The sequence below is a fragment of the Bombyx mori genome, chromosome 26 (assembly GCF_030269925.1).
Source record: "Bombyx mori chromosome 26, ASM3026992v2".
NCBI lineage: Eukaryota > Metazoa > Arthropoda > Insecta > Lepidoptera > Bombycidae > Bombyx > Bombyx mori.
In genome coordinates, this window is record NC_085132.1 from 3,848,442 (window position 1) to 3,876,333 (window position 27,892).

Here is a 27,892-nt window from a genome sequence, read left to right on the forward strand (position 1 = left end):
TGATATTCGAATGTTGGCCGGGAACAAACGCGTCCGCACCGCGCCTCCCCAACTACGGATTACAGTGCGAACTTTCGAGGGCTCATCGTGTCTCGCGCGTCGTTACCGTTTCGCTAATTGACTGCTAACTTCATGTGTGTTGTGAATGTGTTTGATGTCAGCGGATAGACAGTCGCGCTGTGTTCGGGTCAGTGAAAAAATTGTGATGAACTCTGAAACCGAACTGTTAAAATAGACGTTGGTATGACGATGCTCGCTATGGCTCGGGGATCAGAGGATCGTAGGGTTGAAGGGCAAGCGGAGAGCGAGCCTGAAGCTGAGGCGAACGGAGAAGTGGACGTCGTGGGGGTGGAAGAGGCCGCGCCTGTCGACTTGACACGACGCTTGGGCCTCACCAGACCTCCGGAGAGACCAGCGATAGCGTTTTCCGTCGAGAACATTCTAGACCCCAACAAGTTCACGGGAAGGACGGAGGGTACATTGAGATATGACGACCAATACTGGAGACAGCAGTACGACAGGGAGGACAGTGATTCAGGTAGGATGGAAATTTATTTTGAAAGTCAGTTAATGCTCGTTACGTCGAATATGAAAAATATACAATTGTACAGTTAACGATTTTTTAAATGATAAATCATAATGTTAATTTTAAATTCGCTTCTTTCTGTTCTTTGTTTTCGTTTTATCACTGAAATAACTAATTCTTATTCAATTAATTTATTTGTTGTTTGATATTTTAATTAATTAATATATTTACTGACTGCGCATTTAATGTAAATAATTTTGAATAATATTTGCAGTCGACCTGGTAGAAACACGCTGTTCTATAAAATAACTATCAAGTATCAACAACTTTGTAAACCGTGTTTTATCTAATAAAGTTTGATTTGATTTGATTTGATTACGGTATTAAATTGAAAAGTTTTTTGGTCTTTTCCATTTATTATCAATAGCTTCAAACATTGTTTGTTAATTTAGTGGGATATTTTGTAAACTTATGTGGATATATGAATATATGGACAATAGATAGAGCCAACCTTTTTAAAAAAAGCTTTTCATTGTGTTTATTTTTATATTTTAATGTTTCTTTTTGACCAATTTTGTGAATTATAATTAATATTAATTAATAGTAATTTGTACGTTCGCTTGCTTTTCTTTAATATAATATAGAGATGAGCATTTTTATTAGTTTACCATAGCCATTCGTTATTTGACTTTTAACCTGTTTTTTTTTAAATAAAATTGTCATAGACGCCGTGTCACACAGTTTGTTCCATTTCCTCACACAGTGGTATAATTTCACAAGTTGTATAAACTTGGCATCGTTAATCAAAAACGATACTTCAATTGTAGAGCATATATGTGTAATCTGTCATATCCACGACATTAATTACAAAATTTAAAAATAATTTACTAATAATTAAATCTTTTTTACTGGTGATAGGATCTCTTGTGAGTCCGCGCGGGTGGGTACCACCACCGTACCTATTTCTGCCGTGAAGCATTAATGCGTTTCGGTTTGAAGGGTGGGGCAGCCGTTGTAACTATACTTGAGACCTTAGAACTTATATCTCAATGTGGGTGGCGCATTTACGTCGTAAATTTCTATGGGCTCCAGTAACCACTTAACACCAGGTGGGCTGTGAGCTCATCCACTCATCTAGCAATAAAAAAAAAGCTAAATTTACGTTTTAATCTCGCGTATAGGACAGTTTTCGTGGTCACTGAAGACGATTATTCGAGAAATCGGAATTAAATTGTAAAGCAGTTGCAGTTACGTCTAGGATTCACGGTAACCAAAGAGAAAGTTATATTGCGTAATGTAACAATATCTTAATATGTATAAACAATACCTTAATTCTTTGAACGAAAAAATAATTTCCAATTTAAAATACAAATAAATAAGAAACGATTTTAATGACTACTGAAAAAAACTATGATTTTATCCTTATATTTTGTATAGTTAGATATTTTTTTTTTGTAAAACGCAATTTTCTTGGGTTTTATGTTCACAGTTCCATATCGATGCGACGCGACGCCTGAAAGGCAAACGTGACTAAGCGACAATGTGTGAACCTTACAGTAGACTAATTTAAAGTTGAAATACCTGAAAACAAAATTTATTTTAACGAATCTAGCTGTACTAGAATCTAGCTAGTAGCTGTAGGATTGAAACAATTTTAATAGACCTAGAAATATATTTTTTTTGCGCATCGAATATGGTTATTGCCTATCATTTATGTACAAATCAGTTATTGTCGCTTAGTCATGTTTGCCTTTCAAGCGTCGATATGTTCACAGTACTGTATGTTTTCCTCTAGGTAGTTATATGGCAAGAATCTTAAAGTTAAATCCATGGGTCTCAATAGCCCGTATAAATCATGAGTCTGCCAGCTACCCGCAGCAGTAGTACCCTAGCCTTAGATTCTGTTCAAACTTTAAAGATATTTGGAAATACTGAAATAACGATCCATGAAAACAGTCAATTTACTTGAATTTTAACGGTCAAATTGTGCAAAAACTCTGATTAATTCGCCGACATAAAAAGGTGACGGGTATTTTAAATACTATTTTAAAATAGTTGACAATTTATATTGTAAGTTTTTGTGCGAGACTATTATAAAGCATAATGGTGGTGTTTCTGTATATTTAAGGACACAAATAACTTATTTACGACCACGATATTTTTAAATTACTTTTTAAGGAACACTTACTGGTGGCCCGGAGGCCTTTCCAGTTTCACCAGGACAGGTGGGCGAGCAAAGGCTCAGTCAGAAGAGGTGGAATTTGCTAACAGCTGCCCGAGCGCCTCCAAAGGAGACCTAACAACTCAAGAGCAACTGCTTCGCGAATGAATCTGCTACCGGATCGGAATGGCGACCCGCTGAGAAAATCCGGCGAGAAACTCAGCGGGCTGATGCATGGGTGATAAAACGAATTACAATTCTAATTATTTCTGCTGCGAAGCAGTGGTGTGTTCCTGTTTAAAGAGTGGGGCAGCCGTTATACAATTGACTACGACCTAATGTCTCAAGGTGGGTGACTGCACTTACTTTGTCTATGGGCTCCGGTAACCACTTTACACCAGGCGGAATGTGAGTTTATTCATGAAACTAAAACTCACAAAATAAAACGCCTCTTAGTTTGTTTGTAATTTTGTTTGTTTCAACTTCACATGGAATGTATCAGATTGATTTTGATCGGATATAAACTTACTAAGAGACGGCTCCGGAAACGATAACCTCACACCCTGTATCTTTATATTTGTACATGATATTTTTATACAGGGTGTGAGGTTATCTTTATTCACTCATTCACTTTTCACTAGTGTTTGTTGTTAAGTATTCCTAATGTTTCTAATCTTTGTTGCGGTACCTATAAGGACTATTTTTGTTTAGTATCATCATCGTAAATTTAACTAATGGGTCTATATATTTTATATTATTAAGAGCACAAAGAAGCGCGTCTAGTAATATTTACTAGTAATATTGAAGTAAGAAATATATCAAGTGTGAACGATTTGTTTTTGAACGTGAAAAATCACTTGTTATTGACTTCACTTGTCTGGTTTCGAACGCTCCAGTTTTTTTTGTTTTTTTTTTGTACATAATCAGCCTAAAGTTAAAGCGAGCGTGACTTTTTTTTTCGTAACTCAATTTTTTTTTGTTGTTGATCCATTATCTGCAACTGTAAAAAGTTTTAGTTTAAAAAAATGATAATCGTCAATATACAATGACTAATAAATAAGGGGGGATTTTTATAGGATACTAGCCGTACTCGCCCGCTTCGCTGGACCTTTAAAATTAGCATTATTATTTATTGTCATTATTATAAGGGAATTCAACACTCATATAAATATTAGTCTATCAATAAGTACATGTATTTTCTACATGGATACCAAGTTTCAAGTCAATCGGACGCACGGTTCAGTAGTTATAACGGAACATCTGTAAAAACCACTGTAGATTTATTTTTATTTTTTATTGCTTAGATTGTTGGACGAGCTCAAAGCCCACCTGGTGTTAAGTGGTTACTGGAGCCCATAGACATTCACAACGTAAATGCGCCACTCATCTTGAGATATAAGTTCTAAGGTCTCAAGTATAGTTACAACGGCTACCCCACCCTTCAAACCGAAACGCATCACTGCTCCACGGCATAAATAAGCAGGATAGTGGCACCCACCCGCGCGGACTCATAAGAGGTCCTACCACCAGTAATACCAGTAGTACCTATAGATGTGTACATAATAATATGTGCGTATTGTGTTGTGCTGTGGCTTTTTTTTGTGTAAACTTAAATTTCTTATTTTCTCTTTTTTTTCCTTGGTTCACTCTCTACTTATATGTGATTTTGATTGTAGAAATATGTTTGGTCATTATTTTAGCTAATTTTTTTTAAATATTATATGTTTACTGCTCGTTTTCAAAATAAATAAATACATTTAATTTATATTTACATTTTATAAACCTATATGATGATTTGATTGATTCGTATCTCGATTAGTATCTTGGTAAAGGCTTAACAAGTGAGTGAACTTGCTGCTCAGGCCTGTCTGTTGGATAATGGTTACGGAAGATTTTGAAAATCGAAGAAAAAAATGTATCACCTTGAGATATAGGGTGTTGTTTTAGTATATCAACTAGTATAGGATTTTAGCATCAATTGCATTAAATAGCATTACCGTACCATTAAAAATCGAAATATGATATTATATTTACTATTATTTATTTATTTATTACTATATAGTATTTGTTCGTGAAATATAATTGTACTTTTCTTTTACTACGATGTCATTAACCCTCTCAGGGCTGAGTTTATTTTCACATATTTTGCAGAAATTTGTAAAGGATTTTTGAAATTAAGTAAGTATTATATAACAAATTAACTAAAAAATAATAATATAAAACTCAATTTTAAATTCAGAGCATCATAATTTAAAATGGTTATTTATAAATGTTATTTATTAACTTTATTAAAAACGTTATATACTTACTCGCTAAGACACGTCCATACAAGTCTATAATACCTATGATTTATAATCAAATTGCGCGCAATAGTCGGTATTTTGATGCTCCGCACTTTATATGCATCAATAGAGAGTCGATCTATCGACGGTGCGCTCTCAAAGGGTTAAGTATATGTAGGAATGCTGTATAACAGAGCTATTGTTTAAGTTAAATTACTTTTGACATATAATGATAATAAAAACGCCGGGCTAAGGCGTGAAAGTAGTTTTTTTTATTGCTTAGATGGGTGGACGAGCTCACAGCACACCTGGTGTTAAGTGGTTACTGGGGCCCATAGATATCTACAACGTTAATGCGCCACCCACCTTGAGATATAAGTTCTAAGGTCTCAAGTATAGTTACTACGGCTGCCCCACCCTTCAAACCGAAACGCATTACTGCTTCACGGCAGAAATAGGCAGGGTGGTGGTACCTACCCGCGCGGACTCATAAGAGGTCCTACCAACAGTAATTACGCAAATTATAATTTTGCGGGTTTGATTTTTATTACACGATGTTATTCCTTCACCGTGGGTGGGAGTCAATCGTGAACATTTGTTGAATATCTACGTATTTTATTACAAAAATTGGTACCCGCCCGAGATTCGAACACCGGTGCAACGCTCAACACGAATGCACCGGACGTCTTATCTTTTAGGCCACGTCGGCAAAGTTTTAATAACTCCGAATTATTATAATAACGAAAATCTTAAAAATAGCATTTAATAAAATTTAGGTTGATGCTGAATCTGGGCACCGATTATAGGTATCCACTTAATTCTTACACAGTAAGTACATCTCTGCTTGTGCGTTTCATTAACTTTGGTTTTCTTGTGTGTCGCGTGTTTCAAGTACATAGCTACTAAATGTGTTAGCTCTTCAAACGGGATCACTCGTTACGAACTTAATATAAAACAAGATATGGCTTTTATAAAATAATAGTCCATTGAGTTTCTCACCGGATCTTCTCAGTGGGTGGTAGATTCTGCGAAGCACTGCTCTTGCTAGGGCCAGTATTAGCAACGCCTCCTGGTTTGAGCCCCGAGAGCTCAACTACGCGTTAGGGTTACGCTGACATAGCTTCTCAAGGCTATCAGCATAGGGAGGAACAATTCGTCTTGTGTCCCTTTTTATAGTTCATAACATTTGTCAAATGATATATCCACAGTAAAAAAATCAGGTAAATCAAACGGTGTATATACATATATACATAGGTGTTTAAAAGTAGCTAATCACATATTAACATTATTTGTAACAAATTGAAAGAACAACTTATGACCGTATTTTTTTTTAATTCACTCATTCGAACGAGTCATCGAATAATAACAATAGAATTTAACTTATTGACTTCCTTCAAAATTGATACCAATCCACTAAAAAATAAAGTCAAAAATACACTGGAGGAATTTTGTGATCGACAATGTCACGAACACGAACTGAATGAACAAAAAGCAAACCTGACAATGCCCGATGAACGGTATTCAGTAATAAAATATGCATAAAAACTTAATAAACTTGTTATCTATTGTAGCGGACGTCTGGGACAGAAATGAATTTGATTAAAAAATGTATAGTGGATATTTAAATGCATTTTCAGTTCCGTTAAGTTGGAAAATGTCTCGACAATAGTAGTACCTTATGCACTTATGTAATTCCGACAACGTATCAGCGGAATTTGATAATGATCGGCGAAATAATTAAGATGTAAAAGCGTAACAAAAGTGAATTATTGGAAAATTAACAGAGCCTATTAGTCCGAGAGGCGTCAATGCCGCAATGGATGAAATTGACCACGAAAACTGTAAATTATTCGAAATCCAATAATATAATGGCAATAATAAAAATGACGTAAAATCGGTTTTAATTATGTGTAGATCCCGAGTAGGAAACCGAAGGAAATACTATTCGTAGAGTTCTTAAACACAGCGCCTATGTATACAATACGCCTCTTGTCAAAGTCAGTCGAAGTTAAACCGAAATAACTATTCTTTTTATTTAAACTGAAATAACGATGCGACGCTATAAATTCTGTTGCAAAACGAAAATTGAATTATCGACGCTCTTGATTGCGACAAATCATTTTATAGCTGCCTCTAAGAAATTAACAGCTGTTAAAAAGATTTACTTAATTTTGGACTTTTCTAATACACATTAATTAGTGTTGCACAATATATTTATATCATATCAAATAGAAAATATTTCAAAAAGGAATAATTTTTTCTTACATTATATACAAAAAGAAGATAGCCGCTAGTGGCGGTTTTTACGGCCCAAACCATTAGTCGTTTAAGGATCTGGAATGAGAAAAATTAAAACCCGGGTGGACAACGAAAGCTTCTTAAGGTCGAATTTTGTTTCCAAGAAACCGTTTTCTTCCTTGCCTATGCTGATAGCCTTGAGAGGCTATATATATATCCCCTAGCATGCAGGTGAGATCTCGGAGCTCAAACCAGGAGGTGTTGCTAACACTGGCCCAGAGGAGTGTTTCGCAGAATTTACCACCGGATCGGTAACGCGACCCACTGAGAAGATCCGGCGAGAAACTCAGTGGGCTAAAACAGTATTACATTGACTATAAGAACAATCATCAGTTAAATCGAAATGCTATATGATGGTAGTCTCGTCAAAATATTATATTAATTTATGCCTCTACGAGATATATGTACTGTTATTAATTTATGTTTTGTTGAATTAACAAGAAAAAAATCAAGAAAAAATAGTAAAATGAACTAAAATAAACTCTAAGCCTAATTATTATCCTAATTATTACCTATATAATAAATAAATTATCCCTGTTGCTCGCGGAGAAGGTTATATGCGAGACTTGTGGTATGTCTCAGAACAATAAATAGCACACACAGTGTTGGAACGCTACTCAAAATTCGACCGTAATCACTGATAACTCAAAATTTAGATTTATTTAATGTGTAAACACTTTCTCGTCAGTTTTAGTATTCTTATTAAATTTAATTTTTATTAAAATGAAAAAAAAAATTCTATTTGTCAATTATAAAACAATTGACAAATAGAATTTTTTTTTTTACTGCCCTTGTAGGCAGACGAGCATACGGCCCACCTGATGGTGAGTGGTTACCGTCGCCCATGGACTTCAGCAAAGCCAGGGGCAGAGCCAAGCCGCTGCCTAATGTACAAGAACTGTTCTATCTTTACCTATTTGATTTAGATATCTCATATAATTTCATACATAACCAAATCAATCAACAAATCAATAAGTACGTCAATAACACGTCGATTACATTATTTTGAATGTGATTTGTCTAGATGAGGCAATCTAAAATAAGATAGTCGAGAAAATGTTCAAATACGCAGAAAATTGTATGAATTGTATTGTATTGTGTTATCAAAAATATTACTGGTGGTTAGGACCTCTTATGAGTCCACACGGGTAGGTACCACCACCCCGCCTATTTCTGCCGTGAAGAAGTAATGCGCTTCGGTTTGAAGGGTGGGGTAGCCATTGTAAAAAAAAAGAGTTCGATATTCATCTATTTATTCACAAATGTCTAGTTTTCGAAATAATAATATGCACATATCTATTACTGTAGAAAAAAATGTCGTTTGTTTGTATACGTAGGTACGTACGAGCGAGGAAACAGTAAAACTGTCAACAATGGCAGCTGACGCCACGCCGCACGGCCGGTCGGTCTAGATTTATACGCAAATTGATTTATACGAATACTATCATTTACTTAATAAACGTTCATTCGGTTGAATAAACATTAAATACTACTGTGGCGTTTGTGAACGCACATTTTTATGATGCGTAAGCCGGAACGCACGAGATGCGAAAAAAAGAATATAATCTGTGACACGGGACCTTTTTACCGCCGAAAATTTCAAAACGAAAAAATTATTTATAATGTGTTTAATAATTAATATAATATAATAAGTTAGAATTGTTTATGCCGCTACAACAATAAAATTTCTATTGTTCCAACTGTGGTGTTAATTACATAAAAGACGACTTTACTGCGAAATAAAGAAGGGACTCTAAGAACTCCCTCACTACTTTAAAGCTAATTTTGGTTGTGGTTTATGTTACGAATTCATAATAACACATTAGTAGTATGCGTTTAATTTGCAATGAATTTTTTTTTTCAGTATGTAACCAAAGTTTTGCGATACCATAATTCCAAAGTCAAGTTTATGAAAAAAAATATCGAAATACTTTTTTTTCGTTCTGGGAGGTTCCAAGTTTGAAAATGTGACTGTTAACTTCATATTAATTTTACACTAGTAGCATTGATGCCTTGAATACAAAATTTAACATGTAGGCGGCGCCTTTGGTCTGCCCTTGACATTACTGACGTCCATGGACGACGGTAACCATTCACCATCAGGTGTATACTCTTCTGCCTACAAAGGCAATAAAAAAAACTAAAATTTGTCAAAAAACTCAGTTGTTTCCATGAGTAAAGTTGCACGTCGAACTTTCTCGACGAGAACGGCGTCTTGTTTGTAAGTAACCGTTTTTCAATAATTTAAATGCTTTATCTTCCATCTATTTACCCAAAATGCTTAAAAGAGAACATTAATAAATCTTAAACGTGTCCATTTTATTATGATGTCCGACAGTTCGGCCATTACGATCGTATCCCTCACACGCCCTCTATTGCGCATAGTTCGCTGAATTCTCGTGTATTATCGACTGGAAAATTGAGATAAAACACGTTATTTTAAGGTGATAAAAGTAATAAAAATAAACATTTGATATATCGAGTTGAATCTTTCGTCTGGTTAAATAATTTTCTATGATATAGCATATTTTTTTTGTAGTTGGTAGAATAGCTACCTTGCCTTACGTACCTTTGGCCCGGTTCTCAGATAAAATTATAGATAAAAATATATATCTTTATTATTATTATTTTTTGCATAGATGGATGGCCGAGCTCACAGCCCACCTAGTGTTAAGCCCATAGATATCTACAGCGTAAATGCCGCCAACTACCTAGTTACAACTCATATCGAGTTAGGACTAGCTCTGTCTTGGATCTATAAATCCTGAAAATCTAGCAGCGAGGACTCCGCTTGCAACAATGCTATGTATGAGAATATCTGGGCGGCTCAGTTTAAAAAAAAATACTTGAAATGCTTCACTACACATAGGTATCCTTTAAGCTTTATAAATAAATAGTCACGCAAAAATATATTATACAAATAAACAAATAAATGACAATTTCATAACCGACTTTTAGATCATCCAAAAAACCGTATAATCGTTTGCAAGAAACCCTACAAACGTTTTAAAAAAAAAACTTTCCCCGATACGAACCCGCAAAACTCCGAAAAATGAGAGAACGTAAATTCTCAGTTTGAACGGCGAACTGCTATTGGACATCGTTCGACAGAGACGAGCAGATGAACGTGCACGAGTTAGACAGAGATGGTCTCACCCTCGGCCCGAGTCCCTTTGCGCACCAATCCGTGAAATTAGACTCGTCTAAACGAATCTAACGATTATTTTATTATCCCTTTTACGCTAAGATTTGTTCCTTGCTCACTCAAATAAAAATAAAAGGTGAATAAGGCGTTGCGAGGGTCAAGCTTAGGATATAAATTTCCTTGGCGTTTAGGGTTAAAATTGGCTTATTTTTCGGTCCTTTAAGTCCGACGCGTTGGACGCGATCTTCGAGTGTTTTGGTTTGGATTTTACGTTTGCCTACGTTTCAGAATGTTTGTCAAATCGATACTTTTTTAGATAACTTGAATGCCAACCTTAAGCTATATCCATAGCGCTTGACTGCATCGCAGTATTCTGGTTTTCGCAAACCGCTACACAATAAAATACATTGATATATTATTAAGATCTTTGTAATATTTCTTAACCTCCTTAGAGTACCGTTGCATTGAGTTGGGTGTATGATAGAGTTCTATATTTATTATAAATTAATTAAAATTTTCTATTTTCACGACACATGACGATAGTGTAGGTATGCTTAAAATTACTCTATTCTATAATATATAATATTTCTAAATGACCTCAATAGATAGGCTTTAAGTACCTATCGCAACACGAATGCTGTATGTACCCATTAATCAATATTAATTTAAAAAAAAATGTTTTCAGAAAAACAAATATTAGACTATGTACAAACTACTCTATACTATTTTCGAAATTTCTTGGTCACTACGCAATCAATCGATACATATAATCGATATTCATGAAAAAAGTTAAATTAGTTCAAAAAAAAAATTAGTATATTAATTTAGCGATACAATGTCGAAATACGCACAATTTAATTCCTAAACGAATACAATTCCCGACTCTTACAGCAACAGTTTGAAAGTATTTATAACATAAATCCTTTCGGTTTCCGGTACCGGAGCGGTTGTTAACGACGGGCTTAATGTTGGCAACACCGCTTCGACTTTTTAATTACAACCGAGAAATTACGTGAAAACGCCTCCAACTTTCGTTCCGTCGAATACAAATTGCTTGGAAATTTTCCCGCCAAATAAAATGTTACTGGTAACATTTTCTTGTTTAATAATTATTTATTGTTCGTTTATCGAAAAGTATCATAAATTTTGGAATTCGACTGTCGATAAAAGCTACGTAGCAATTAAAATCATTATTTACGCATAAAAAAATAAAAGAACTGTATGACTTTAGTACATTGATAATTTTTTGATGAATAATCGAAGACAGAGAAGTTGTTAAAAAAAAGTTTATACACAGCTAATTACAACTGCTTGGAGTGAAATAATATAGAAAAGGGTCGTAATGTCTCTAATATTTAAATTCAAAACTTTAGAGATTTTCATCTTATTTAGAATCACTACTATTTAAAATAATCTACCACGCTTTTCATGAAATGTGAAAAATCATTGTATAAGAATCGAAGAGCGTCTGTAATGTAAGATGGCCGCGAAAGTTGAAAAACTTACATAAATACTCAGTACATTCTAGAATAATAATATTATTCTTCTTTACTCTTCTTCTTGTATTTTCAACTTACAATTATGAGGCTTTTTATTTAGGTACGTAGGTAAGGTTTATTTGTAGGTATTGATAATAAATATTTTGAAAAAAAAGCAAACATATCGTAATTTCTTTATGAAATTATTTTTTACTGCTGGTAGGACCTCTTGTGAGTCCGCGCGGGTAGGTACCACCACCCTGCCTATTTCTGCCGTGAAGCAGTGATGCTGTTTGAAGGGTGGGGCAGCCGTTGTAACTATACTGAGACCTTAGAACTTATATCTCGAGGTGGGTGGCGCATTTACGTCGTAGATGTCTATGGGCTTCGTTAATCACTTAAAACTAGGTGGGCTGTGAGCTCGTCCACCCATCTAAGCAATAAAAAAAGGTATATATTATATAATACCAACAAACATTTCGTATCTCAATTCAACTCAAGCGGACCGCTAAATTTAATGCCTACTTCGTGAATCCTACTTTGAATCTTCTGTAATAATAAATTAGTTGTAAAACCCTCACGATACATTCGTACGTACATAGCTGAGAACAAGTCCTGCTACATTAACGGGATCACCCGTACAATTCTCCTTCCAAATTACACATCTCAATTTTCTTCATTTAACAAATTGATGGGCCCGTCCGTCACTTTCGAGCAATTTACCACCTTATCGACAAACGGATCGGGCCTAAAATCCCTTAAAGCCATTCAGAAAACGCTTACGCCCAAAAGATAAGGTTGAATTTTGAGATACGTTTCGCGTTACGGAATTTTAGGTCTTAATACTAAAGCGATAAAGGCTGTGATTGCTTGTTTATTGCTGATCGGGGTGTTCGGAGAGTTGGAGGGTGGTTGCGGTCTAAGTTTGTAATTAATAAAGCCCTCTCGATTACAAGTGCCTTTCCGCAGCGGGCGTCCGGGGTGAATGTAGATAAGCCTTTCCCGGATTCTGAGAGCCAGCGTTGCAGATTTCATAGTTAAGCTTCTAATATGTTGTTTGAGCAATTGTAACATTATAAAAGAATTCATATTTTAACGATTGTGTTATTACTTAAAGGAGTTGTTTATTATACAGACTAAGTTTTTTTTATTTATTGCTTAGATGGGTGGACGATCTCACAGCCCACCTGGTGTTAAGTGGTTAATGGAGCCCATAGACATCTACAACGTAAATGCGCCTCCCACCTTGAGATATGAGTTCTAAGGTCTCAAGTATAGTTACAACGGCTGCCCCACCCTTCAAACCGACACGCATTACTGCTTCACGGCAGAAATAGGCAGGGTGGTGGTACTTAACCGCGCGGACTCACAAGAGGTCCTACCACCAAAAGTAATTAGGACTTAGAAAGGCTAAAGTATATTAAATCAGACGGAAATCATCACCTTTTTTTTCCTACCATGCTGATAGCCTTAAGAGGCTATTTCAGCTTCTCCTTGACGTGTAGGTGAGCTCACGGGACTTAAACCGGGAGTGTTGCTAACACTGGCCCTAGCAAGAGCAGTGCTTCGTAGAATCTACCACCGGATCGGAAACGCGACCCACTAAGAAGATCCGACGAGAAACTCAGTGGGCTGTGTCTATGGGTTCATTCACTCGTCGAGCCCTTCTTCGCAAGCGACGGGTTCGACGAGGACGGTGACCGGATCATCCACTGCAAAACGCTGAGTTTGAGGATTCATTTCTCTCGGAAACAGTCGTCAAGGGAAGTTTATTCTAACTAGAACCCATTCTTCCATTTTAGCTTGCGGCCAACCAGAAGTTAAGTAGTTACCAGAGCCTATAGAAATGTGGTTCCGCCACCCATCTTGGGCTTGAGGTCTATATCTCAATTGTGTAATAATTAAGGAAATTATAATTGTTATAGGCTTGTTTTTTGTTATACAGTATTATTAATTTATCGCGCTCCTTTATCGTACTATTTAACTTATTCGTGTAACTGATTAATTACGTACAATAATTGAAAGGTTGGCACCTGACTGCCAATAAGTTGTCATAAAAAGTCATCGTGTATTTGTCAAAATAAATTCATTTAAACCACTGAAACCTAATATGATTTAAACGAACGAATTTCCCATTGTTTTTGTTTTAAATCTACAAACGCTTGGAACAGAATAATCTGTTGGTTTTTTTAAATAATTAATTGATTTAAAATTGAAAATCAATTAAAAAAATAGTTTCACAATAAATCCAGAAAAAAATCGAAATTGATCTATTTCTATCATCCACGATCGAGAAAAATTTAAATAAAATAGTTAACTCGAACAGAGTCGGGAAATATACTTCGTTAAAAAGAAGAAAAAAAATGTAACTCAGTACACAAGCACAAAGCTGGGCTTACGGCATAAGCTCACGCGACATGTTGCAAATCCAAGCGGGCTTCGGCGCAGCGGTCGCTCTATATATAATGCTTGTTCTATACTACAAACATACAGGGTGTATTCAAACAGAAAATGAAAGTAGGTGATAATACTAGTGACCTTTAATATAACAACACCACCTTTTCTTCGGTTTTCGTGAGTGGTGAACACAAATGAAACTACCCACGTTTTCAATTAATATATTGCCATGTAAGTCACCGGTGCCCTACGCGGCGCATTGAAGTAATTATGTCGATTTCTCTCCTCAATTTTCTTACTAAAGCGCCGGAATATCTAGAAGACTCTGGAAAATACGAATTCGAAGATACCTATTGAGAATGAATCTATTTCTAAGAGACTTGAAAGACTATGGACTCTACGTAGAGACTTTCAGCCAGTGCGTATGAGTCTTTTCGAGGCAAGATTGAACTTTTTACAGTGCGTATAAGACCTCATAGGCCTCACAAAAGTCTGTCATTGAATATACATAGTCAGGTCATAAATTCTGTCACATGTTTAATGTAAAATAATTGAAACAAGTTTATTCATTATGTAACCATTCATATACCAAAATGAACTTAACAAAACATAGATTCTTATGACACTAAAGTTTATTCAAAATGACCTCCGTGAATTTGAATACAGGCCTTCAATCTGCGCGGCCAGTCGTCTATCACAGCACGAACGAGGTCCATGTCAATATCGGCGGCTGCCTTAATCAAGGATGTCTTGAGTGACTCCAAATTGGGATGAGGCTTTGAGCACGCCTTTTCCTCCAAGTGTTGCCATATCTTGTAATCTAACGGATTCAAATCTGGACTGGAGGAGGGCCAGTCTTCGTGCCGGATGAAGTCGATTTCACGCGCCGCCAGCCAGTCTTGTGTGCTCTTCGCTCTATGAGTTGGCGCCGAATCTTGTTGGAATACCCAGTGCCTGTTTTTGAACATGGTATGAGAAACAGGTACCACAAGGTTCGTCAGGACTGTATTTTGATACACAACTGCATTCGTTTTTACACCTTTCTCACAAAAATGTACCTCAGTTAAGCCCCAATAAGAAACTCCCAACCATACCATGAGCGAGGATGGAAAATGACCTCGTTGGACACGCGGAATACGGTTGCTCGCTTCTTCACTACTGTGTGCGTACACCTTATCATTTTGTTTGTTGTAGCTCTCTTCTACGGTAAAATTTTTTTCATCCGAAAAAAGAATTTCCCGATATTTTTTTCCCGCGTACCGCTTCAACAAAGCGCGGCATCTCTTCAGTCTCATGTCAATTAGACGAGCATTCAAACGATGTCCTGTTTTTCTTCGATATGCCCGAAGCCCTAAGTCTTCATTTAACACCCTTTTCACCGTGGTTCTGCTTAACCCCATCTGAAGGGCCAACAGTTTCTGCTTACGTTTGGGATTTCTTTGAATTCGCGCCTTCACAGCTTTTATCACTGCTGGAGTCCTAACAGACCGAGGGCGACCACTTCTTGACCTGTCATCTACACTAGAGTCTTCATTGTATCGTTTGATGGTACGATAAACGAATCTTTTGGTTATATTAAAATATTTCAGTATGTTAAAAATTTGAATTGGCGCGTAACCGCAACGATGCAACGCAATAACTGCAACACGGTCTTCTTTAAGCGTCCACTCCATGTTTAAAAATGAGTAAAATTCTAAATGTATACTATTTTTATTTTCATGAACAATTCGAAATTCGAATTCAATAAACTTTTTTGTGGCCAGCATTCTAAAAGAAAAGTTTTTAGTGTGACAATACTTATGACCTGACTAGGTACATGCCGGTAGACACAGTGGTCTCCCGTACCGAGCGAAAGAACGCGGTTCTATCTCCCGCAACAGGATAATGGCGCATGACACTTTTGAAACGGACCAAGTCATTTTTTTCTACCTATTCCTACTATATTCCTATTATACCTACACGTATTAATATATAGATAATGATAGATAGATGTTAAGTATAAATTAAAGAGTAATAATGATTTTGAACCAAAGTCAAAGGTTCCGTTTCTTGAAAATCATTTCATGTACCCGTCCATGTTTATCTTAAACTAACTAGGTACATTAAATCTGTCTTCAATTAAAAATAATCACACGTGATACTAATTAGCAATCGAAGCGTCGTTTTGTAAGTGACTCAATTAGCTTACTATTGATAGTTAAGAAGGTACAGACGGACAAATGAGATACTGAATGCTCGGTTTGTTTGTATGAAGCGATTAAGCCTGCTTTATACTAGTGTTGTAAAGCTATGGTATTTATAGCTAAAGCTATTTATTGTTCTTTTTGTTTATATCGACGCTTGAAAGGCAAACGCGATTAAGCGACAATAACTGCTTTGTACATAAATGATAGACAATAACCATATTCGATGCGAAAAAAATATATATTTCTAGGTCTATTAAAATCATTTCAATCCTACAGCTACTAGCTAGATTCTACTACAGCGAGATTCGTTAAAATAAATTTTGTTTTCAGGTATTTCAACTTTTTTTTTTTTATTGCTTAGATGGATGGACGAGCTCACAGCCCACGTGATGTTAAGTGGTTACTGGAGCCCATAGACATCTACAACGTAAATGCGCCACGCACCTCGAGATATAAGTTCTAAGGTCTCAGTATAGTTACAACGGCTACCCCACCCTTCGAACCGAAACGCATTACTGCTTCACGGCGGAAATAGGCGGGGTGGTGGTACCTACCCGTGCGGACTCACAAGAGGTCCTTCTACTGTAAAGTTCACGCATTGTCGCTTAGTCACGTTTGCCTTTCAAGCGTCGATATTATTAATGTTAAATATGATTAATTCACTTACATAATAAAATGTCTGATGACGTAAAAGTGTGTTCCTTTTGCTTACGCTTGGGACTTAGCTGATTCGATATTTATTTCTGAACTTTAGGGAATGGATGTCATCCAAGTAACACGTAAGTCGGTCTAAGAAAAATACACAAACAAACACACAAACAAAATCCAAGTCTCTGAGTCTGAGATTTAGAATATTTATAATGTTGTAATTTTCATGAGCAAGTAACTAAAGGAAAAAAAAAGTTTGCAAAGAAAGTATTGTAAGCTTTGCTATTAAAGTTTATAATTACTTAAAAATAATGTAAGTATCTGAACTCAATCTGAATATGAGAACTTAGTCTAAACGCGTGGGGTTTCAATTTTTAGTTTATAATATAAAACTTAGAGATATTGTTAAATGATCACAAACATTAAAACAGTAGGATCTATTTTATCGGTACATAGAATAAAAGTAATAAAATCATTGGTCTTTATAACCTCGATTATCGGCAGGCCTGTGAGCGTCTTTACCAGATCAGAGCAGCGGGTAGGTGAGCGTCCGCGTGATCTTTTCCCATCAACCAGACGGTTTAGCGGTAGGCAGCAGCTTGCTGAAGTCCATGGGCGACGTAACTACGTGGTGGGCCGTATGCTCGTCTACCTACCTACAACGGCAATAAAAAAAGACCAACTACAATCAGCTTTAAAAAAAAAAAAAAAATTGTTAGCTATAAACCAACTTTCTGATTAGCTTGTCGTGGAAGACATTCCTTGAAGAACATTTATTTGAAAAGGCGAAATGTACGCGTCTCAATATATCCTTCAACACGACATCTGCTTGTAATTTCATCGCGCTAATTCGTGTAACTTCGAACTGGACTCTCACCTTTATTTATCATTCTATAAATTCACCGGATATTCGATCTTAAACACCTCACATAAAATTTAAAATGGATTGTATGCTGTAATAGTGTTTGCATGTGTGATATTTTCGTATTTTACATTTGTCTTTTTGAGCAGTAAAATTGTAATTTAATATATTTTACGATGTATTGAAAGGCCGATTACGGTTTTTTTTTTGAAGCCTTGGAATTTCAAAGAACTAAAGTGACTAGAATAATTTCTATGATTTATATTATCGTATGTACTAAGATCAATGTAGAAATGCTTTTCAGTGGCGAAAGAGCAAGTATCACGCGAATAAATTTAAAATAGCACACAGAAATCGATTCATTTATTTCAGTTAAAGCTATGATTAGATTGTTGAAAAAACGGAAAAACTAGTAATAAAATGAGGCGAATCAGTTAGTGTGACACAGACCGCGAATTTAGATAACACTTTTACTATTCGTAAATTTTCAGTAAAGTTAAAGTCTTTCATATTCTTTCATTTCTTATTCTTTTTTGCCTTTCGCGGTTGAGACGGCCCTAGGGGCCGTGAAGCAAAGATTTTTTTAACAGAAATCTCCAAACGCTTGAAGGAGGTTACACGTGATGCTAAGGCTGGCTGGTACTTTGCACAGAGAGTGAGTCTGACTGTCCAACGAGGCAACGTAGCCAGTATCTTGGGAACTGTGCCTCCTTCAAGCGCATTGGAAGATCTGTTCTACTGTGTGAGTTAATTTATGTTAAATTATTTTGATTTGACTTTTTGTTAATCTATATATATATATATATATATATATATATATATATATATATATATATATATATATATATATAAAAGAAACTCGTGTTAGTTACACTATTTATAACTCAAGAACGGCTGAACCGATTTGGCTGAAAATTGGTGGGGAGGTAGCTTAGAACCAGGAGAAGGACATAGGATACTTTTTATCACGCTCCCGTGGGACGCGACATAAATTGTGGTATAAAAAAACGCAACTGATATGGAATAACAAAATGCAACTGACAGCTAAATGTAATGTAGTCTATGGCTAATTATAGTAGAATTTTGAAGTTGACCGGTTGATGTGTTTGTTTTGAATTTCTATTTATTGTGCCGAGATAGGTAATCATTAAGAAAGCCATGCCGCGACCAGCACGATCAAATATTTCCCGACGAAGCCGTAATGCAACTAGGATTCGAAACATTGCGAGTGAAAGTACTGAAGGAGAATAAGAAAATACAATAATAATAATACCAGCTAAAATACATGGCCAATAAAGTATCATTAAAATACGTTCTATTTTAATTTATATTAATTATCCAAATAAGAAATTGACCATGATAAAATCAAAAGTCTGCTCATTTATTGCCTTTAAGGCGGAACAAAGTTCGCCGGGTCACCTAGTAATAAAATAAAAGCTTGAATATAAAAAAAAAAAACTGTTTGTCACTGGAATCAGATATGATTCCAGTGACAAACAAACGCGATAAACGGTCGATAACTAAACAGTTAATTTTTGATCTTGATTCAAAAAAAAAACTTATAACCTTATCTGTCTTATAGTGTAGATTTGATGATAGCTTAGCGAATGAAAATTGTGTTCAACTTAAATTCACGAAGTGGAATGTTTAGTTTTATTTTCGATTTTTGTTTTCATAATTAAAATAATTTAACCATTTAACTCTCGCGTTAGTTATTATCATTATATCGTTTCAGTTATTAAAATAATTGTGAACCGTGTTATTGTTGTTTAAATGTTTACTTATGACACCCGTAGTCGTCCGTCGCCATGATTAAGTACTGTGGAATATTCGAAATGTCGGAACTAGTGTAAATATAAAATAATTGGAGATTAAGCCGTATAAACAAAATAGTTAACAAAAAAAACGCCTTAAAAAACAATTCCAAAACAAATTAATATGTATTAATAATTAAAAAAATAATTGCGTATTCTTCTGTTAATATAAATTAATATGACGATAATGATGTAATTTAGTTACAATTAATGTTATTTTTTGAGTCGGTGTGTCGGCAAAAAGTAACTTTAATTAAGTACAATAATTGTTTAGCGTCAGTTCTAGGTCAGAAATATGTTTTTTTTGTTCATTATTAATACTTTTTTTTATTGCATAGACTTCTACAGCGTAAATGCCGCCGCTCACTTTGAGATATTAGTTCTAAGGTCTCAGTATAGTTACAACGGCTGCCCCATCCTTCAAACCGAAACGCATTACTGCTTCACGGCAGAAATAGGCAGGGTGATGGTACCTACCCGTGCGGACTCACAAGAGGTCCTACCACCAGTAGAATATATTATATAATATTTAATATATAAATATTTTGTATTACGTCACATTTAGATGTCACAATGTAAATTTTGCCAACAACCTTGACAAGTGAGGTCTAAGTTTCAATTGTATAGGCTGTCCCGCTCATAAAAACGGACCACAGTAATTTTTCACGACATAAATATGCAGGACGGTGGTCCTTACCTATACAGACTCACGAAACTACCGCCAATAGAAATTTAAATTTTTGTTGATCTGATTTTTATTACACGATGCTAATCGACCATCGTACAAGTTGTTCATGAACAACAGCTAAGTAGATATTTTATTACAAAAATTGGTAGGTGTCTGCAAGATTCGAACACCGGCACTGTCGCGTCCTACAGTATACCGGGCGTCTTATCCTTTAGGCCAAGACGACTTTGATAATTCTGCATGTATTCGGATGGATGTGCTCATCTGTATCATCAGCATTAGCCGCGATATCTAAGTCATTTACTCTTAAACCTGTCGCCACCCTTGTATTCCTGTCGATTTTTAAAACATAAATACAAATTCAATCTCAATAATATTTATGTATCCTGCACGCCATTAGCATTCGCGTTTTACTCATTTCACTAAATACAAAACTGTCGTGTCGTAAATTCATATTTTAATGTTTCCTGGCATTGTAAATTTGCTGCCGATGTTGCCACATTAAAAATTAATAGCCGTTTCCAAACTATTTTGCAGCGGACAACACTCGCGCCGCCGCCGAGAAGGAAACGGAAACATCTATTATATCATGTGGGAAACATGAAAATTTTTATGAAAATTTGAATATGAGGAAACTATAAAACGCTTTGATTTACGTGTGACGAGCGCCGGACAGATTGGTCTAATCTATTAAAATAACTTTTTTTTTAATATATATAATTTTTTAATGCGATCATTTCGTAACGGAAGCCATGTATCATCTGACAAGAAAACACTGCGGTTATTTTATTGTTGGTATATTTTATTAGCCCATTTCCCGAGTGCAATCATGTGTGTGTAAGCACTTTTAAAAACATTAGCATGTCTTAATATTTTATCGGGTAACGAAATTAACGCTTTAAGATAAACAGAGCACGTTTCGAAGTAGAAGACAGAACCGACTGAATTTAACTATCGTATATTCAGGAAAATGATCTCTAAATAAATTCAAAGAAAGCTTTAAATCGTTTGACATCTTTCGCATTTAAGACTAAACGATATTTCTCTTCAACAGTCAAAGACCATCTGCAACACTCTGATATCGACGGAGACGATGTGGAAACCGACGACCAGACATCGAACATGGACGACGACATCCTTACGCAGTCCGACCTCGACGAGAACGGAGATCCAAAAAGCCCCAACAGTTCCTCATCGAAGAAAAGCAAGAGTCAAAGCAGGGACGCTAAAGGTGGCACCAAGCCGAGGAGAGCCAGAACCGCCTTCACATACGAGCAACTCGTGTCCTTGGAGAATAAATTTAAGACAACCAGATACTTATCGGTTTGTGAGAGGCTCAACTTAGCGCTAAGTTTGAGTTTGACCGAGACACAGGTGAGTTTTCGAAGGTACCTTATGGTTCACGTGAAGCTATGTTAAAAGCGTTTCATTCAATATTACAGTGCCCGACGATAAATACCCCACATCGAACTTTGGAAAGAGACAATCGACGAACTTCGGCTTCGTAGAGCGCTATCTCTGTCGCACGAAACACTAATACTCCGATATCTGTTCACACTACCGCAGTGCTTTATCAACTCACAAACATCACATTACTAGTGTGCGACAATGATAATTTATCTCTTTCTAAACACCGAAGTGCAATATTTATCGACGGGTACTGTATGTAGTTTTCTTTGACCGTATCTTAAATATCACAGAATGCTACTACTAATAAAATGCTATGCAAAATGTATTATCAGTTTCGTGCGTACAGATACTATGTAAAAACGTTACCTTGAAGCAAAGCCGGCAGTGATTGGGACTTCGCAGCGATAAGCATTTCTACAATGGGTGGCAATTTAAGAATGACCTTCTATACATTGGGTCATTTCTTTTCCGTTAGATTGGTGAACTGGTTCATGACCAATAAATAAATAATGAAAATATAATGTTGAGTGGCTATCGGAGTCATCAACAACCCAAATGCCGCGACCCACATTAAGATATGAGTTCTAGTCATAATAAATAGAGTAGCGATGCCACCTCGTGGTGCCAGGCACAAGACAACTTCGCACCAGCAAACACGTTATGACCGAAGATTTTCAAACAGTATACCTACACAACTATCGGAATAATATTGGTGAAAGCAACACGTCACATGACAGAAGCAGGCCAGACCTAATCGTTGGTAGCCTAAGGGGCTATTCCAACTTCACGCGGATCGATAGGTGAGCTCTCGGGTTCAACCTGAGAGAATTGCCCACCCACTGAGAGGATCCGCGAAGAAACTCAGTAGGCTGTGTCTATGGATTAGTTCACACGTCGAACTCTACGTTAGAGTCCACGAGCTCGACGAAGACGGTGACCAGTACTTGAAGAGCCTAAAATCACCGAGAGTGGATCCGGGGGATTCGACATAAAATATTATATCACTCAAGCGACAGTGGAAATCGTCTTATTATCAAAATATCAGTCTAATTGCCCAAAGTAGTCCGTCATTTGCGATAAATAAAACATGACAGATATTTAAAAAAAAAATGTAAAAATCTTCGCTGTCCAAATATACTTCTGATACAATAGGCGACCTGGTCGTCCTGAGTTGCTCACACAATTCTTCATCGTATTTAAGTTCATAGACAATCTTATATTTTATGGCATAACGGAACGTAGCTTGGTGTTATTTAAAAAGTTGAACCTTGCTCGTGGCTGTAACGCTTGTGAAACTTTTGCCTATGATCATAAAATTCTCGCGGCAATCATTTCAGTATAGCGGCCCGTAAATATATTATGGTCCCGTTGAAACCGTGAACGTCTGTCGCAGCGTATCTTTTATTTATTTTTCCGCTCCTGTTTGTATATCTCGTAAATTACTTAATGTTTAATAGTCATAAACTAGGATGATAGATGAGGGGGGCCAATATGGATGGTTCCCCGTTAATTTATCGGTTATTAACGAGGGGTTAATGTATTTTTGAGTCGTGCAGATTGACTTATTACGAGTATTGAGACTAGTGGTCCCGCAGTAGTCGAAATTCGACTATAATTAATTGAAATTATAAGTTTGAACATTACTATGGTTCTATTGTCAAAGACTATTTATTATACTTCTATAATCACAGATTTCGCCAAGATTACACTTTAGACAAATATTAACAAAGACAAACAATATTTCATCTATTTTCAATTTGACCACAGACGTCAAGGACAAAAGTTTGACAATAAATAGTATGCATGCGTGTGTGCGTCAAATACATGGTATGTAGTGTGTGTAATGTTTTCTATATTGATTTAATGTATTTTTTATGCATTGTTTTAAAAAATATTAGCATTGTGCACTCCTTCTCTATATTCTCTATAAGTGTGGGAAATTTTATGCTCCTCCGTCCGCGCAATTTTCGTAAAAAGGGGTACAAAGTTTTTGGTTCACATAATAATATATAGATGTAAAAAAATCGTAATATTAGTGCGTTTTAAAATACAAAAGTTAAACTAAATATTTTTGTTCGCAGGTCAAAATATGGTTCCAAAACCGTCGAACAAAGTGGAAGAAGCAAAATCCTGGGATGGACGTGAATAGTCCGACTGTCCCGCCCCCTCCAGCTGGAGGGTTCCCTTCGGGTCATTATCCTGGGGGGCTATTATACTCTCATGGAGTTCCATACCCGTTCACAGGCCCTGGGCCCTACGCTCCATACTTCCACCACCTCGCGGCCAATCATCACCACACACATGGAAGCCTAGGGCATTCTCACACGTGATTGTGGCAGCGCCCAGGGTCCCAGGATCCTAGGGTTGACAAAGACAACGAAAGTAGTTGCGGACTTCCTAATTAGTGCAACGAATAAGAATTCTGAGCTGTGGAATATTTATTTATGGCAATAGTTTAAGCGGACTCATGTGAAAAGATAATGTTGTCTATGGAGAAAAATCGAGAGGCAGTTGTAAAAGTATAAAAATTAGAATATATTAATTTACAGATTAATCAAATCATTTCAAAATAATTCATTAAATGTTAAGACTGATGTTCATTTAAGACACCTGTGCGATTTTAAGATGATCTTGAAAAAAAAATCCTTTACCATTTTTAAACTATAAGTCTACAGTTTCGTCTGAAATCTGAAAGACCACTCGGACCCTAAGCGATTTGTCACACAGAAGAATATGCTATGAAAATTATAACTATATTTGTTAGGTCATCGATACAACAAAGTGCCAAATACGCATTATTTTTCAATGAGAACATTTAATTGATTTTTAAGAACACGTAATGGAAATCATCGTAAATGAAGTTTTTGTCTTTATCTTATTCTAGAATCTTGGCCGTCGTAATACGTAAGTTTGGAAAATAACTAAAATTGTGATATTTATTCATTAAGATATGAACGAAATTTGTATTAATTTAATAATAAGTAATTTTGTTTTGTGATTTAACTAAAAAAAAAAAGTTTTCATTATTTCGTTCCTTCTGTCGGCCATTTTAAAAATAAAATGGCGCCCACATAATCGCCGCCTCTTAAATCAGGTTTACGTATAAAGAATTTTATGTTCAGAAATTTGAATGTATTCCGTGGCAAAGAGGTCAAAAGCGTTTATTCAATAGGATAATTCTCATACGGAAACTTAATGGAGAAACGTGATGTTTGTGCAAAAGTCAGCTATATTTTCAATACACACACTACGAGTATTCTATAGGTATTCTACCACGAGTTACCTATTTAATGAGTTCAGGATATTTCTTTACTTTATTTTTTTAATTTCCTACCTATGCACTGGCAGCCTAAGTTCCAGCTATGCGCGGACAGAGGGTCAATGTCCTTTTTTTTTCCTACCTGTGCTGATAGCCTTGAGAGGCTATTTCAGCTTCGCCCTAACGTTTGTAGGTGAGCTCACGGGGCTCAAACTGGAGAGTTGCTAACACTGACCCTAGCAAGAGCAGTGCTTCGCAGAATCTACCCCCGGATCGGAATCGCGACCCACTGAGAAGATCCGGCGAGAAACTCAGTGGGCTAGTCACTGTCCTCGTAATCGTAATCTGTATGGAATTGGAACAGCTTCCCTTCGTTTGCCGCTAGGGGCGCTGTTCCAACCCCATACAAATTTCAGTTAACTTTAACGCGATCGAGAAGTAAAAACACTCGCACTAAGCAAGCTCACAGGGCGGGAAAATATTGAGAAATCATTAAATGTGAGAAATCGTGGTAAGAACCGGTTAAATATTAAAACGTGTTCTGTATATAGCCGCTTCAGATTACAATTAATTAATCAAATCTGAATACATCGTAACATCGCTTACAAATAGCACAAGCATTTTTAATACACGCATTTTTAATTAATTGTTTTATATTATGTAATTTTTGGTTGTGTAATTTATTCATGTAATTTGATGTAATTTATTTAAATCCATTAGCGGTCTGTCAGTGTACTCATGACCGAGGCGTTTGCAAATTTCAAAATATTGAAAAGATATTGCAACTAAAAATAATGGTAAGAATTAATTACCTACCCAGTAATGTTAATAATGGAATATGTAAAACAAAAACACCACTATAATTTTGCTTTGACACTGATTTGTTTATCTTTCGATATTTTTTTTATTATTGAAAAATTAGCCTTTAATTGATGGGCACGTAGACTGCGAAAATGCAAATATCTAGATTATTGCCTGGTTTTATACCAATCCAATATACCTATATAATATACAAAATCAATCCCATTTCATTTTATCACGGAACACACTTTAGAAGCTGTTTAATAATAATTTTAACTCTCTCTCTCTCTCTTCGATCGGTTCCTCACTGCTGAGGATCGTGACTCCGTCCGATTTCGTCAACCAACTGTCTCCATCCATCCCGCCCTGCAGCCCGGTGGAGTGCGTCGCTGATAGGTATCCCCAGTTCCTCCGCTATTTGGTCCGACCATCGTTTGGGACCTCTACCCCTAGGCCTTTTTCCTTCTATTTTACCGGGATTATATATTTTTATTATATAATTTTAACTAGGCCAACCAATTTGTTTAATTTTGATTTAATTTGAATAATTTATTTAACGAATTTTAGCGACTCATTTCTAGGAATGGCTTTTTTTTAACTAAGTTGGTTCAAGGTGTATTTTTCTTAGTAATCCCGCACATGATTTACTCATAATTTCCTTGCCTGTACAGACTAAACGGAATCATGCTTGGTCATTCTATGCGCATAAATAACACAAGTAGCCTGTGCATATAAAAATATAATAAAGTACCTGAGTTCTACTTGAATAGAATCAATTTAAATCCAAAGCACTGAAGTATGAAACCTATGATTCGAAGCCATCGTTGACTTATAACTCGAACTGTCAATGTTACTAAAAGGACGGTATGTCTTTGATAATAATTATTATAGAAGCAAAGGGATTTACATTAATTATGACGTCACCACTGCCCCATAAAGCAAGATGCAGTATTTTTTTGTACGTAAGTTTTTTTATGACTTTTTGAAATTATGGGAATCCCTAGTCTAGACTATGTAGGTATAGGCTGTGTGCAGTTGCAAAAATGTTTAGATCAATTACAAAATCACAGCTTTTTGTATAAATATAACACCTTTTTAAACATTTTGTCAAGTTTTATTTTTTTAATAATTGTCTATAGTGGCCTATCCTAGCAAATATTAGGTATTCAAAATCTATTTATTACCTATCAAATTTTGTTTACTTTCGAGGCACACTCAATATCAAAATCAGATTACTGATGAGATTTCTACTGTATGAATTGATTTATGTTAAATTATTTTAATTTGTTATTTATTAATAAAAATTATGTCAAATCAGATTTTAAAACGTTTACTAATATAACACTTTACCAAATTGTCACATTGTCATTTAGAAGACATACGAATAGTTTTAAATACATACTTTATTCTGCAGAGTGCTTCTATAGTCTATGAATCTGCTCTTCTATTGTCTCTGGATTTTCTAAGCTGTCAAGTCATCTTCACTTCACTGTTTATGTCAAATACAAAATGTAAAAATGTATTAGCGACTCTATTCTTTTATTAGTATCAGTCGCTGTTAACCTCATAACGGTTGTAAATATGTAAATAATTTAGCTGTAAAAACCTATGTAATTAATCTTATTACTGTTTAAGTATTCGCTGATGTGATGCTCAATGCTGTAAATATGTATTTAAGTAGCGTTAACTTGATGTTGATAAAAATAGTTTCAAGTTGATGGTTGTTTTATTATTTGGGTATCAGTACTTAAAACCTTATAATATATAATAATAAGCCTTTTATTCCATACAAATAGTAGGTTGCATACATATTTTAAATATAAAGAAGAAAAGAGAAGAAGAAAAAAAGTACTGATGCTATTACACGTGTTTCACTTAATTTGCTTCCCTTCTCTCTGCCTTCCGTCTCCTTACAAAAGTATAAATCTAAACAACGT

General features: G+C 35.7%; 2 protein-coding genes across 2 annotated transcripts in view; one reads left to right on the plus strand and one right to left on the minus strand.

Annotated features, from left to right (window-relative positions):
- LOC101738280 (facilitated trehalose transporter Tret1) overlaps positions 1 to 6,124 on the minus strand; it is a 39,652-nt gene extending 33,528 nt beyond the window's left edge. Inside the window, exon 1 of the mRNA XM_062676302.1 lies at positions 5,969 to 6,124. The gene's annotated coding sequence lies outside the window, so the exon portion shown is untranslated. The remainder of the gene's footprint in view (positions 1 to 5,968) is intronic.
- On the plus strand, positions 1 to 27,671 carry LOC101740751 (homeobox protein slou). Its single transcript, XM_004932998.5, has 3 exons — positions 1 to 538; positions 21,540 to 21,859; positions 23,977 to 27,671. The coding sequence occupies exons 1-3, from the start codon at positions 244 to 246 to the stop codon at positions 24,223 to 24,225; spliced, it is 864 nt and encodes a 287-aa protein (XP_004933055.2). The 5' UTR covers positions 1 to 243; the 3' UTR covers positions 24,226 to 27,671.
- The last annotated feature ends 221 nt before the right edge of the window (positions 27,672 to 27,892 follow it).